Genomic DNA, 13,419 nt, shown 5'->3' on the forward strand with positions numbered 1-13,419 from the left:
AAGCTGGACTTCATGATGTTTGTTAAGCAGCGTATTTACAGCAGCCACGATGACATGGCGTGACAGTTCAGCATTTCCTGTCATATTCCCCTGGGAACTTGACAGATCTCTTTGAAATATGCATGTCTCAGGCATTTTTTAGAGCGTGGAGTCAGCAATGAGCCATGTTGGACTGGGTGCTTATTTTATTACTGCAGCAGCATGAGCTGAAGGATGCATTTGAAAGTGTTCTGCGATTAATTAATGTATGGTTACTGGGTCTTATAGAGCATCATATGGAACTAGGGGTTCCTGCAGCTTGTGTGGTTAAACCAGTTTTTTTTTTCCTTGGCTTGCAATGAGATGGGAATGTGAAAATATATTATCTTTCAAATGCCTACCCAGGTTAATATTAAATTTTGTAAACTTTGTGTAATTCTTATGCAACTGAAGTAATTCTTCCCCTGGGGTATCTTGGCTATCTTTCCACTTCGTAACAAAGAGGGTAGAAAGAGATCACCTCCTAATGCAGAAGTGCAGAGTGGAGAACCAGTTCTGCTTGTCCCTTTGGAGGTGACAATTCCCAAAGCCCTTCTCAGGTTAGAGGCTGCCCTGTGTCTGTTCAGCACCAGGTTATTAGTGGGACTTGGTAAATTCAAAAATCCTGTTTCCTGCAAGTGTGCTAGCTCACCAACCTGCTTTTGGTTGAGATAAACTCATCTTGAGGGGACTCTATTCGCTGTAGATCTTGCGCTTCTGAAGGAAATGCTGCCTTCATCCTAGGGCTCTGAATTCTTACCCCCCTGCTGTGTGGAGTTCAGCTGCCTGGCTCCGGTCTTGTCACCAGCAAGACCATCCACCTTCCTGCTTGGAAAAGGGTGCACCTTAAGGAGTAAAGCTTTATATGGCATGGTCAAATGCTACAGAGTAGAAAAATCCAGCTTTGACTGACTGTTCCAGTGCCAAGTCACAGGTTGGGAAGAAAAGAGAAATTCAGTTCTTTAGTTTTATAATGTAAATCTTCGTGCCTCAGTGTACTCAGCATACGTGCCTCTTCACTAACCCTCTGGTCTGGAGCCTTGCTCCCTGAAGCCCTCAGCTGGGAGAGAAGCTGCGAGGTTTTTGCAATGAGTTTTGGGAGAGGGGTTATGGGTCTGTTGCCAATCTGCTTGTCTGAGGGTGGTTTTCTTGTCCCTTTTTCACTGGTGAAAGTTACCGTGCTGACAAAATATGCCTAGTGGAAAGTTATGTGAGCAGAATGAAGCCCCGTGGAAGGGAGATTTGGGTTCTCAGAGGTACAAAATGGGTTGCTATAGCTGAAGGAGAGAGGTATTTGCTGAAAATAAGTTTCAAATGCTAATTTATTCAACTTGCAATTAGTTTCTTATCAAATCATATTGGTACCACTCTTGCTCTTGGAAACCAAGCCATGCAATCTGGTGGCATCTCAATGCAGCATTTCTTTCCTTTAAATTTCAATATCCATCACTGTTAAATATTTTTACCCACAGCTTTTAAGCTGTAATCATGAGAGCTCAACCGTTTGTTCTCATTTCTTAAAACTGCATTTAAAAATGCTTTTAAAAACTATTTCTTCTCCGAGAGATTTTTGTGGAGGAGTTCTCATCCTGTCCTGCCTCCTTTACCCAGGTGAAAGTGGTGGTTGATTCCTCTGATCGGAAGAGAGCTATTAGTTCAGTGTGCAGCTACATAGTGTACCAGTGCAGCCGCCCAGCCCCGCTCCACTCCCGCGACCTTCACTCCATGATAGTTGCAGCTTTCCAGTGCCTCTGTGTCTGGCTCACTGAGCACCCTGACATGCTGGATGAGAAGGTAAGAGTCGCTGGTGTATCTATTTTGAGCGCTCCAAATTGTAATGCCTTTCATGCTCGACCTGACTTTTCTTAGTTTTCAAAAGTATACTAGGAATTTCAAAACTAATTTTCGTGCAAAATAGTTTTGAATTTTAATTTCTGCTCTTTATTCACCAAGAATGTTTTTGGCTTTAAAATTACCTGTCATATTTCTAAGAATGTCTTGATCTTTCTTCTTGCTTTGTGAAACTAGAAAAAGAGAGAAGAAAAGAAAACCTGAAAAAAAGAGAAACTGAAAAGAGAAATATGGGAATTAATGGTGTATATATAGCATAGCTGCCTGCTACAGATAAACTTCACTAAAAGCCATGTCTCTTCTCATTGCTCACCTGACTAAAGCATCTTCTAGACTTAATGAAATTCCTTTGATTCTAATATTTTGATAATCATAGTTTGTTTCACCAAGAAACCAGTTTTCTAGAAACTGAGCAAGGCTCAATCCAAGATGGAATTTGCTTGGGAAGCCTGAGAAGAGCAGGAATTGAAAGATGCATGTTTCCAACAGTCTTCTGTCCTGCTGTTCAAAAAGAAAAGGGGAAAAAAAAAAAAAATCTGGGTGCATATTTTCATTGTTGGTCTCCTTGCAGAGACAGTTTGGTGGTCGTCCTATATTTTTATATGTAATGTATATTAATATGTATTATATAATATTTTAATGTATTATATAGAACATATATTTTATATAACTTTATATTTTGTTTATATATTCTATAGAATATATACAAATATGTATATTTAAAAAAATGAAAATTTAAAACCTACAAGCAGGACTTTAAATAAAGATGCTTTCTGCATGTGCTTTGGGATACTGGCATGGCAGTATGTGACTAGGAGAGGATGGTTTCCCTGATTTCCTGGCACAACATGGGTTTATTCAGTTGCATAATGCTTTATTTCCTTTCATTAGGTTCTTTTTTTATTTTAATTATCACTGCATATTGAGATAGTGTTACATACTGTGTATAGTATATACTGGACACTTAATAGCTCGTTTCTGAATCATGATAGTCAGATGGGAACCTTTCATTGCATTTGCAAGTATTAGAATTGCAATTTTCCAGGTGCCTCACCTTATATTTGCTTTGAATCTCACCTGCTATTTTACTAGCTAACTCTTTATACTCCTTCTGTAATTCTTCACAGCCAGTCTTTGCATCTCAGCGCTGATTAATTTTGCTTTGTCAGAAAACTTTAATCTTCCTCTTCACCTCTTTTTCTACATCCATTATGAATGTAAGGAAGGACACAGGCCAAGGCATAGAACCCTGCCTGGTCTCTGGTGGTAAAAACTGACCACTTACTTGCGTTCAGATTTTAGCCAGTTATTTATTCATGAGAACACTTTCCTTGTTATTCTATGCTCAAGCCATGAGATTCCAACCTTTGTTGTAGCAATCCAAATATTTTCAGCAAACGATTTTGTAATGAGCAACACTTGTGAGTCATACCTGCAGTTCTACTGAGTGTTGGCCTCTCCTATAATAGATTTGTTGAAGCTTTGCTGTGTACTTTTAGAATATTGTTGTTGTTCTCTTGATGAATTAGATACCATGATATATTTTACTTGTGAAAGCTGTTGGTAATTGAAAGATTTGGAAAAGGATTTCTTGCAATTTTCCGGATGAGATCATTCTTAATGTGCTTAGAACTTAATTAAAAGTTCTGCAGAGAGTCTCAGAAATGCATTTGTTATCTCTTTAAGTATGTTTACATTTTTCAATTGCACTCTTAGTAGTCCTCTTGGCAATTTTGTAGATATATAATGGAATATATTGTGTGTATACATTCATTCAGAGCACTTTTTACCATTAGAATACAAACATAAGTAGACATCTATAGGTGGAGAAAATATCATTCCTATATCAAATATGATCTTATGCCAAGACTGTCTGTTAGAATAATCTTTTGCCTTTATTTCTGTGCTCATATTACAGCAGCATTTTATTTTAATTGATGGTATATCACTGTTTCACTGAGGTCTTGGAGTCATTTAGCAGAGTGCTTCTGCTTTAAAGTGGCTCCTCTTCTGTTTTAGGATTGTTTAAAAGAGGTACTGGAGATTGTGGAGCTGGGCATTTCAGGAAGTAAATCCAAAAACAGTGAACAAGAGGTCAAGTACAAAGGAGATAAGGAGCCAAACCCCGCATCAATGAGAGTGAAGGATGCTGCTGAAGCTACACTAACGTGGTATGTAATTTGTCAGAGCATGTTTACTGTTTAGCATTGCCTTGTTTGAGAGTGTTTTTAATTGGGAGTTCCCAGCTGGTGAGATCTCTGTGATGTAGCAAGAGCATCTGAAAAGTCAGCCAGAAGCTCCCTCTGTTTTGCCCTTTGGGCAGGGTTGTCCTGTGCTCTACTTAGCTGTCTTCCCCCTCCCATTACAGGTGTTCCACAGAAAAAGAATCCCTGTGATTGCTGTCTTCCCCTCCTACCTGTTCTCCTCCTTGAGAGCAAAACCCAAGCCCTCCTGCAGCCCCTGGTATTCTGTTCTTGGCCAGTCCTCTCTGCAGACAGCAGTTCCCTCTATCTCCCACTTGACCTAGTGATCCTGTCTTTCCATTCCCCCTTCTCCTTCTCCTCAGCCTGACAAGATATGCCACCCCCACGCTGATTGGGAAACTGATAGACGCTGTCTCGTGTAACGCAGCAGGGAATGGCACGTGCAGCAGATGTAAGCTGGTGCAGGATGGGATGTCATTCTGCCCACAGCATTGGGCTTGCTTAATATGTTTGAGAGGTTCTGCTGGAAATGCAGTAACAGATAATATGTGGGTGGGGGAGGGGAAGCACAGAGAGGAAAATTGAGATTTGCGCCAGAGAAGTTGAAAAGCACTGTTTTACTGGATGAACAGCGTGATGGTAGACAGGACAGATTGAGGATGGTTAGGATAAATATGTTCTGCAAAAGGCAACAGCTGCTTTCTTTTTTGCTCTGCTTTGCGATAAAATTGTTATAAACTTTACTGTTAGTAAAAACAAATGTGTAATTTCCAAGGTACAAACAACTACTCATTGGAACTTGTGGACAAACCTTCATTGTTGCCTAAAAGTGTCTCTTTTCATTTAGAGAGATGAAACTATCTGTTCTCAGAGTAAAGTGGAAAAGTGTGTGGGGAGGACTTCAATAAACTTACTTTTGGTCTGGGTGGTGGTGTTAAGAGTTAAGTCATGAGTTAGATCATATGATCTTCAGTCTGACGCTGGACAACTCTCATTATTGGTTCCTGCCATAGAAATTTTCAATTTCTAATAGTATTAGGTAGATCCCGTACAACTTCAGATGATTTAAATCGGTACTTCTAGGAGCCTCCCAAGGCTGTGGCTCCAAGGAGGTTGGCACTGTTGGACCACACCTGGAGGCTTTCTCCCATCTGTGGTAGCCATGCTTGTGTGATCCTGGGTCGTTCCTAAAGGGTTTTAAGTTAATGTAATCTGTACTTGCAGAAAGCAAAGACAATCATAACTAGTGCATCTACCACATCTGCCTTGCTTGTTGATACAAGAGTGGACTAAAGTATGGATGATTATCTCCAATCGTCCATAATCTTCTTATAAGAATGAACATAAAAAAAGCTGTGGAAGGGTACAGATTTTCGTGCTTTAAAGCATATCTTAGTATCCTTATAACCTAGGTTATAAAGAAACTCATTCTGCAGGCAGAGTACCCTTCTTTGTATGTTTTCATGCATGTTTTTCTGAAGTTACTGGTTCTGTTTTAAAACAAGCTGATGGGAGAGGGAGGGCTTGCCCTGATACGGTAACTGCTATGTCAAGATACAAATGAAGAATATGAGTTGAGGTCTGTGCTTGGGTGGAACAGTTCGTTGTCTTAATCTGTCATAACTCTTAACTTTTTTCTCATTTGCAGTATTATGCAGTTACTTGGAGCATTTCCTTCTCCCAGTGGCCCTGCTTCTCCTTGCAGCTTGGTGAACGAAACCACATTAATTAAATATTCTCGCCTACCTACCATAAACAAGCATAGCTTCCGTTACTTCGTTTTGGATAATAGTGTCATCCTGGCGATGTTGGAGCAGCCTCTAGGGAATGAACAGAGTAAGTTCATATTTCCCATTCCCTTCTTCCTCTGGTTAAAACTCTCTGTATAGAGCTGCTAAACAAAGGTGCTTCATCAAGTCTCTCTCACATTTCAGGGGCTTACCTGTTCTGTGGGTGTGCGATTGAGCAGAGTGTTGTTCTGGGAGGATGAAGTGGTGGGAACAACTTTAATGCCACTGACAGTCAAACATGTAAAAGCCCATCCAAATTGTTCCTGCAGTTGTCTCTGTATCTTTCACCCAGTTAGATCAGATACTTGCAGCTGACTGCCATCTAAATTATTGCTGATGGAAAAAAGCAATATCATTACATTTTGAAAACATCCTTGTTCATAAAAGAATGAAAACATAAAGCGTATAGGAGGCTTGATAAGGATAAGTGCTCAACAAATAGTTGATGTGACAACTTTATGCTTGCACAGTTGCTTTTGCTTTTTGCTTGTTTTAGGTCTCCTGTTACTAAATGTTTCTGTGGGTGCTTTCAGCTCAAGTGATTTTGGTTGCTTAGGAGCTGTTATAACTTTCCTGTGTACCATCCTGTTCTATCAATGACACCTACTGTAAAGGAGATCTATCACAGGGCATTGGCTTTCGCAGCTGAATCTAACTCGTTTCAGCCTCATATGCTTTGACCAACAAGAATTTATATTAAAAAATATCTTGGTATTAAATTACATGATGCTTTGAACTGAGTAACTGATCCCCCTGTAAGTTCACATATCATGGCGTTACCTAACAGAATAGATGAAAATTCTCTTATATGCTACTTCAGTTTAAGACTAATGTATGTTAGATCTGCTGATCTGCCACAGATATATTTTCTCATCTATGGACAGGATGGAGTCTAGATACTAGTCTTGAAAACAGAGATTGCACAGACCTTCATGAACTGTTATCGTTCATGAAGTTGTTATTTTGAGTTGTGGTCCAGAGTGCCCCAACCTCATTGAGAATCACTAAATAGATCTTGCAGAAAGTGCTGATGCTGGGAGCTCTTGCTGCACGTCCACTCACAGTCTGTGTCTGAGCAAGCATGTTTCTGACTAGTATGGGTTAGAGCACGCTAGAATAGCTGAGCAATTCTCAATCCTTGCTTTGCCTCTGCTAAATGCATTACTGAGGAATCCTGTAAAGCTATTAGAATCTCAAATTAGATTATCTTTTCTTGCTATGCATAACTTCCTTACAAATCCCCTTTGAATTACGAGATTAATTGCAGTAATGCACAAGAACGTCAAATCACTTTTGAGGCAAATCACTGAAGTGGATGATTGTGGGGAGCTGGCTTGCTCCTCACCAGGAATTGTCTTCAGGGTTAGGGTGGAGTTAACCTTGAAAACAAAACATCTGTCATCATGCCTCTGTTTCTTTCTGGTTAAATTATGGCACAGTGAACTGTTTGCAATTTATGACGATGTATTATTCTTTAACCCATGTACTTTGCAGATGACTCTTTTCCCTCTGTCACGGTTTTGATCCGTGGGACATCTGGAAGATTTGCATGGGCCCAGCAACTCTGTCTTTTACCAAGAGGAGCTAAAGCAAATCAAAAGGTCTCTATCAAAGCCCATAAAGAAATCTTTAACTTAGAGATGTTCAGCAGAAATTCCACTAATGTGAGACAGCCCCACAGAGCTGGTGATTATACATTAAGGCTGAGCCACGGGGCCTTTAGCTGTAGGTAATGTGATACATCTCTGGTGACTCTTTACGACTTGTGATTAATGTTAAGTACAGGCTGTGAAAGTGCTGTTGCCTTCTAGACTTGTTTAAGGGGAAGGGACATTATCCTTTTGTTCTGAAAGCATCTTCTGAGGTGATGGGGCAATGGACAGTGTGTAAGTGAGTGTTGGTGCTGATTTTAGGATGTCAGGCACTTGGAGCAGAGGGAGCAAAGTCTGGAGGTGTAGAATGAGATGCTGCAAGAGAGAACAGCTGTTCAAACGACAAAGCCCAATGTTGCAAAGATGGCTGTAAATCTGCTGTGAAAAAAACTTGGCCAGATGAACTCTGGAACAGCTCTGGAGGGGAATAGTGGAGGAGAAATACCCCAATCTCATTTTACAGTAAAATCTATTGCAGTTGCTTGGTGGAGCACGTCCTTCTGTTACCAAAATTTCTGTCTGTTTGTGAACTTCTCCAAATCTTCACATGCCCCTCAGTAAAGTAAATAATAATAATAATGTAGCTGAAATAAGGGCCTGTCAGTCTCAGCTGTCATGTTCACATTTAGATGAATCTGGTCTCTGCAAAGCAGCCTTCGGGAAGACCCTCCGCCTGATGCATTTGGAGCTGTGCTGTCACTGAAGCTGGGCCATTTCGCTAAATATTGTCAGTCCAAGTGTGCTACCTCCCACACCAAAGGAGAAGTCATGTCCTGGCTGCTGACCACCTTATGAGTTTTAAGGGATCCTTTCCAACTTAAAGGCATTCTGAAACTTTAATGTTAATGTTTTGCCTTTTTGAAGTGTAATTGGTAGTAAATAAAATTATAAAGCAGCACTCAAGATATAATTAAAGGTCTTGCTTGCTTGGACCTTGTGCACCTGCAAAACTGCACCTAGATCTTTTGTTGCTTTCATTGGTAACTTCAAGTTTTGAATTAATATTAACAGTTTAGAACATAATGCAATTTTGATGTTGTTACTACATTACAATACATTATGCAAGCCCTTTTGATATTCTAGCAGTGCATTTCACCCCTGACGCACAGCATTGCTGCTGTTCTGTTCTAGGACTTCTCAGCTTGACTTGTGATCATCGTAGTCAGCAGGGTTAAAATGCAGGCTTCTCAAACAGTTGGTAGCTTTTGCTCAGTACAGTTAGAATGGGCTGAAAATAAGATGTTGCCGTGTAAGCTTGCCATTTTTATTGGGATTTGCAACTGCTTAGAGGTTAGATGGTAAGCAGGGTTCATAGGTTCCAGGAGTGCAGCCACCAAAACAGGCAGAACTGTGTCTCTTAAAATTTACAGCCACATTTTTAATATAAGTCTTTAGTTTAAAGTACTTACTGAATGTTTTTTAATGATACCTCTCACTAATGGATTAGTGTACTTCTGGTGGTGAGTGGGGAGGGAATGTTTTCCATCTATTATAATAAAGTATTGTCTAGCGTTACGATGCCTTGAATGTAAAAACTATCCCCCTTTTTTGTCAGACTTTTGTACCAGAACCTCGACCAGCTCCTAAAAATGATGTTGGATTGAAATACAGTGTGAAGCACCGCCCTTTTCCTGAAGAAGTGGACAAGATCCCATTTGTGAAAGCTGACTTGAGCATTCCTGACTTACATGAAATTGTGACTGAGGAAGTAAGTAACTCTTAGTCTCTGACTTAATTTTGTTCTTGGGCTTTTTGTCTATTCATGAATAATACACTAATGTCTTACTGTAAATAGTTTTACTCTTTAGCTTGACTAATTTCATATTAATGGAATAATAACCTCTGCAAACTAATGAAGTCTCTGCACTTCTCCAGGAAGATGACAATGCCTTGGATGCATCTTTTGGGAGGCACTGCTCAACATGTTTTATTACAGATCCTAATATCCTGATATTGTTAGGAAGCAGTGACTTGCATTTTGTTGCTTCTTCTGGGGAAATGGAAGGGGCTTTTCTGAGACCTCCAGGGAGAGGAGGGGGGTGCGTGTCTCAAATATTTTAAAATTTCTGAGTGCTAAATGTGTGTTAGTTTCTGTTCACTTAAAAGGGAGAAGCTGTAGCTGGTACTGGATACATAAATTTGCAACAGCTCTCCCATCCAAACAGGGTGTTCAGACATGCGCTTTGTAACATTGCAAGGTCTTGTTGATAGTGCTTTAGTAAACGTCCTGGTGGTGGAGTTGCAGCTGTGGCTGTATCTGTGACTTACAGCTTTCCTAAATGATGGAGCTGTTTTCTTAGTGGATCTTGGGGGAATTGGCATTTCACGCAATGTTTTTCAGCTTGAAGAGCGACATGAGAAGCTGAGGAATGGCATGGCCCAGCAGATTATTTTTGAGACTTCCATAGATCAGAAAAGTGAAGAGGAGTGGCGGAAGAAGAGCTTTCCCGATCCAGTCACGGAGTGTAAGCCCCCACCACCGGCACAGGAGTTCCAGACAGCACGCCTGTTCCTCTCTCACTTCGGGTTTCTCTCACTAGAGGCATTGAAGGTGACCTGATACTTCTTAGCATTGTGCAAATCCCTCAGTACCCATATGGTCTGGGTTGGCAAAATAAGAAAACTAAGTTTTATTAGTGGAACATCTTCTGTGTAATTTCAACTACCGTTAAGCTGTAGTCTAATTAAATAAAGTGATGGATACCATCTTCCAGGATTGAGAGCAGGGTTGTGAAAGGCCATGAATGTTGAACATGCTCTGAATAGGTGGCTGTATCTTTATTTTTGCAGTGGGTACATAAGCTATCACATTCATGTGTTCATACTTGAAATCATTCCCTCAGCTTGAATAAGGTTTTGGGGCAGTACTTTAAGAGTTTCTGAAATATAGACTGCCTTAGAAGTTCTTCTCCAGAGATGATTGTGCTGAAGTGGTTTAATCATATATAAACACTTGGGAATAATATAGGTTGTAGACCTTTCTTTTTAAAGTTAAAGTAACAACAGTTTATAGAGATGATCCATATTCTTGATTTGAAATTCTGCCTCTTATCTGTGGATTCACCCTTCTACTTGTTGCATTTCCTTCCAAAAAACTGTCAACAAAAGTAGACAATGGAGCTTTTGCAAAAACGATGTCTAAAAATGCTTAGTATTTTACATATTGGTTAATAAATATGAAACTACATATGTAACTGTGAATAGTTGTGGTATTTTGAAAGTATCTGCTGCTTTTGTTGTGGTAGCTAGCACTCTGTTTGAGCAAAATGTTATGTCCGTTTTGCTGGCAAAACACTGTTTTTATTTAATGAGGAGAGTAGAATGCAACAAACTGTAAAACTGTTATGCTTGCTGTTACTCTTACAGTAATAGGATTATACTTCATCAGAAATTTGCGTATGATTTTGCTCTTAGGAGAAAAGGGAAATTGTCTTTTTTATATTTTAATGGATTATTATTAAGCCATAAAGACCTTTTCAGTTAGGAAAGATGGGTTTTTTTAAGCTGTTGAACTTTGTATTGGATAGGAACCTGCTAACAGTCGTCTACCTCCTCACCTGATTGCACTTGACTCTGCTCTTCCCGGGTTTTTTGATGACCTTGGCTACTTGGATTTACTACCATGTCGTCCTTTTGATACTGTTTTCATTTTCTACATGAAGGCAGGCCAGAAAACAAGCCAGGAGGTAAGTGAAAGTGTAGAATACCAACCAGCCTATATTGTCTTGTTTCTAGTAATCCTCATTACTGCTAATGACTAGAGTGGAGTATCGGAACCGGAGGTTCTGGGCTTTGTGTTTATTTACAGTCTGAGCTATAACAAGTCACTCCATACTCTTTTCATCTGTAGGTTGAAGTACATTACCCACATTTAGGATTGTTGTAACAACTTTTAAAAATATATATATAATGTATTTAATATATATAATATATTTAATATATTATATAATATATTTAATATATATTAAAAATATTAATAGTATTTTCGTCATCTGTTCTGTCCTTATTCTCCTTATTTGTAGAGTTCAAGGTTTCATATCAGAAATTTCATATCTGCATTTCAGATTTGTTGGCTCAGCTTGCAGGGAAGGTTGCTGTTTGTTCCAGCAATGTGCAATGTCCAGGTAGTTTGGTTTGATTCTGATGTTAAACATATGTTAAAGGAATGAAAAACTTTCTGCAAGTAAGAAAGTATTATTGTTTTGTAAGTCTTTACATTAACCTAATTGCATTTGAATGTAAACAGTATAATCAGGTTAATTTGTGCAAATCTAAATCGTGACTTCTTTAGACTGGGACGTAGAAACTCACTAAGACGGCTTATGGGTTCATTAGAAAAGGTTGTTTCTGTAGTACCTTCTCCTCATTCCATTCATAATTCTCATAGTAAAGAGTAGAAGCGTAGCTTCCGTAATAAATTATTGTGCCATCTCCTCGTGTTACTGTGAATGTACGGTTGACAGAACACTGTAGCACCTTCTACTTCTGTGTGGAATACACTAATTCTTGCAACCAGGATCGTGCTGTTTGTGAGTTTTCAAGTTGAAGTTCAGAGTAGCCAGTACACAGTCTTTCTATCTCCAAAGTCAGCTATGAAACAAGATATACAAGGTTTGCCTTCCAGCTGAAATGTGCTCTTGCTGAGCTAGCAGAATGCTTTTTTCCCATCTGATGCTTATGTGCTTTTATGGATTTAGACAGATGAGATTTCTTAGTCCTGCAGGACTTGCTGGCCTTTGGAAACCCAATTAGCATGCATTTTGCCATGTAGATTTAAGAAAATTTTGTATTTGAGAGATTCTGGACATATTTAGACACAGTATAAAGATGCCACTCCTGCTTCAAGATTCCCGGACATCTTGCTGTGATTCCTAAGCCTTTCAGGTTGTGCAAAGTCGCAGTGGCAGTCAAGTTAATAACATACTTGTCTCTATGGACCTGAGCCGAGTGAGATACTGATACTGCTCTCATCTTTGAAAAGACCTGTGACTTATTTCTGTCCTGTTTTGTTTTCAATGTCAACAATCAGGAGAGGAGGAGATCAAAGCCAAGTCGTGACACGGTTTCTGTTTAGAGCGGGGCTGGCTGCCTGGCCCATCTCTGTGTGTGTGAGTTCGGGCCACTTCAGCTCAGGACCTCATTCCGTTCTGAGAGGTGACCCACTGTCCTTTCACAAGGAGTGGTGTCAGCTATGTTTTATCTGATCCTGCACAGCCCAGAATAGTGGCATCTAGCCTGCTGGTTATTGCATTAGGCACAAATATTTTTCTGTGGTGGTAGGCTTTTACAGCTGAGAAACGTCTCATGGCATTTATTTATACAGGGTAATGAAACTGCCCGCACACTTTTTACATCATTATACTTGACATCATTAAGTGTCCTTTGAAAATACCTGCTTGTCCTTGCTTTACTGTAAAGTCTTTTTTTGAATGGGCTCAGATATAAAACCATATAGTTGTATAAAGCCTGAGCTTGCCTATTTTCTGAAATTGTCTTCTAAATTGCACTTATCTTGATTCATTCTGAAGCACAGCTATGACTTCAATGTGCTCAGTAATGAGAATAATAGTAATATTTCAATGCAGTGTGTCTAGTCACTGAATATTGCATGAGGCATTAGGATGGGGTGCCAGGACCACGTGGATACGAGGAGCCTCCTGCCTGGAAGCTTTCTTCCAACTCCTGTCCCTGCAGTTTCTGCTCTGCTGGAGCCTGTGTCCCAGTGTGCTGCCCCTGCGCTAACCAAATCAAAGACCCTCCTGCCACAAAACAAGTTCTCACGTGGCCCAGAAAGGATGGATGTGTTGCACAGTGTTGTCTGTTCCACAAATCCCAACGATTCTGGTAGACAAATCATAAATCATCTGTGTCTCCCTGCGTGCTATTTGGTGAAGGTCTCAACTT

At 39.8% G+C, this 13,419-nt stretch overlaps 1 protein-coding gene across 8 annotated transcripts in view; it reads left to right on the plus strand.

The window, feature by feature from the left end:
* The window catches only part of RALGAPB (Ral GTPase activating protein non-catalytic subunit beta), a 65,758-nt gene that overhangs the window by 37,569 nt on the left and 14,770 nt on the right, over window positions 1-13,419 (plus strand). For all 8 annotated transcript variants that reach the window (XM_075166197.1, XM_075166190.1, XM_075166194.1 and 5 more), the window contains 7 exons: window positions 1,630-1,812; window positions 3,889-4,040; window positions 5,722-5,909; window positions 7,358-7,464; window positions 9,071-9,223; window positions 9,857-10,066; window positions 11,043-11,201. In XM_075166197.1, the coding sequence (XP_075022298.1) occupies window positions 1,630-1,812; window positions 3,889-4,040; window positions 5,722-5,909; window positions 7,358-7,464; window positions 9,071-9,223; window positions 9,857-10,066; window positions 11,043-11,201 (1,152 nt within the window). The remainder of the gene's footprint in view (window positions 1-1,629; window positions 1,813-3,888; window positions 4,041-5,721; window positions 5,910-7,357; window positions 7,465-9,070; window positions 9,224-9,856; window positions 10,067-11,042; window positions 11,202-13,419) is intronic.

This window comes from Calonectris borealis, chromosome 17 (assembly GCF_964195595.1).
Source record: "Calonectris borealis chromosome 17, bCalBor7.hap1.2, whole genome shotgun sequence".
Taxonomy (NCBI): Eukaryota; Metazoa; Chordata; class Aves; order Procellariiformes; family Procellariidae; genus Calonectris; species Calonectris borealis.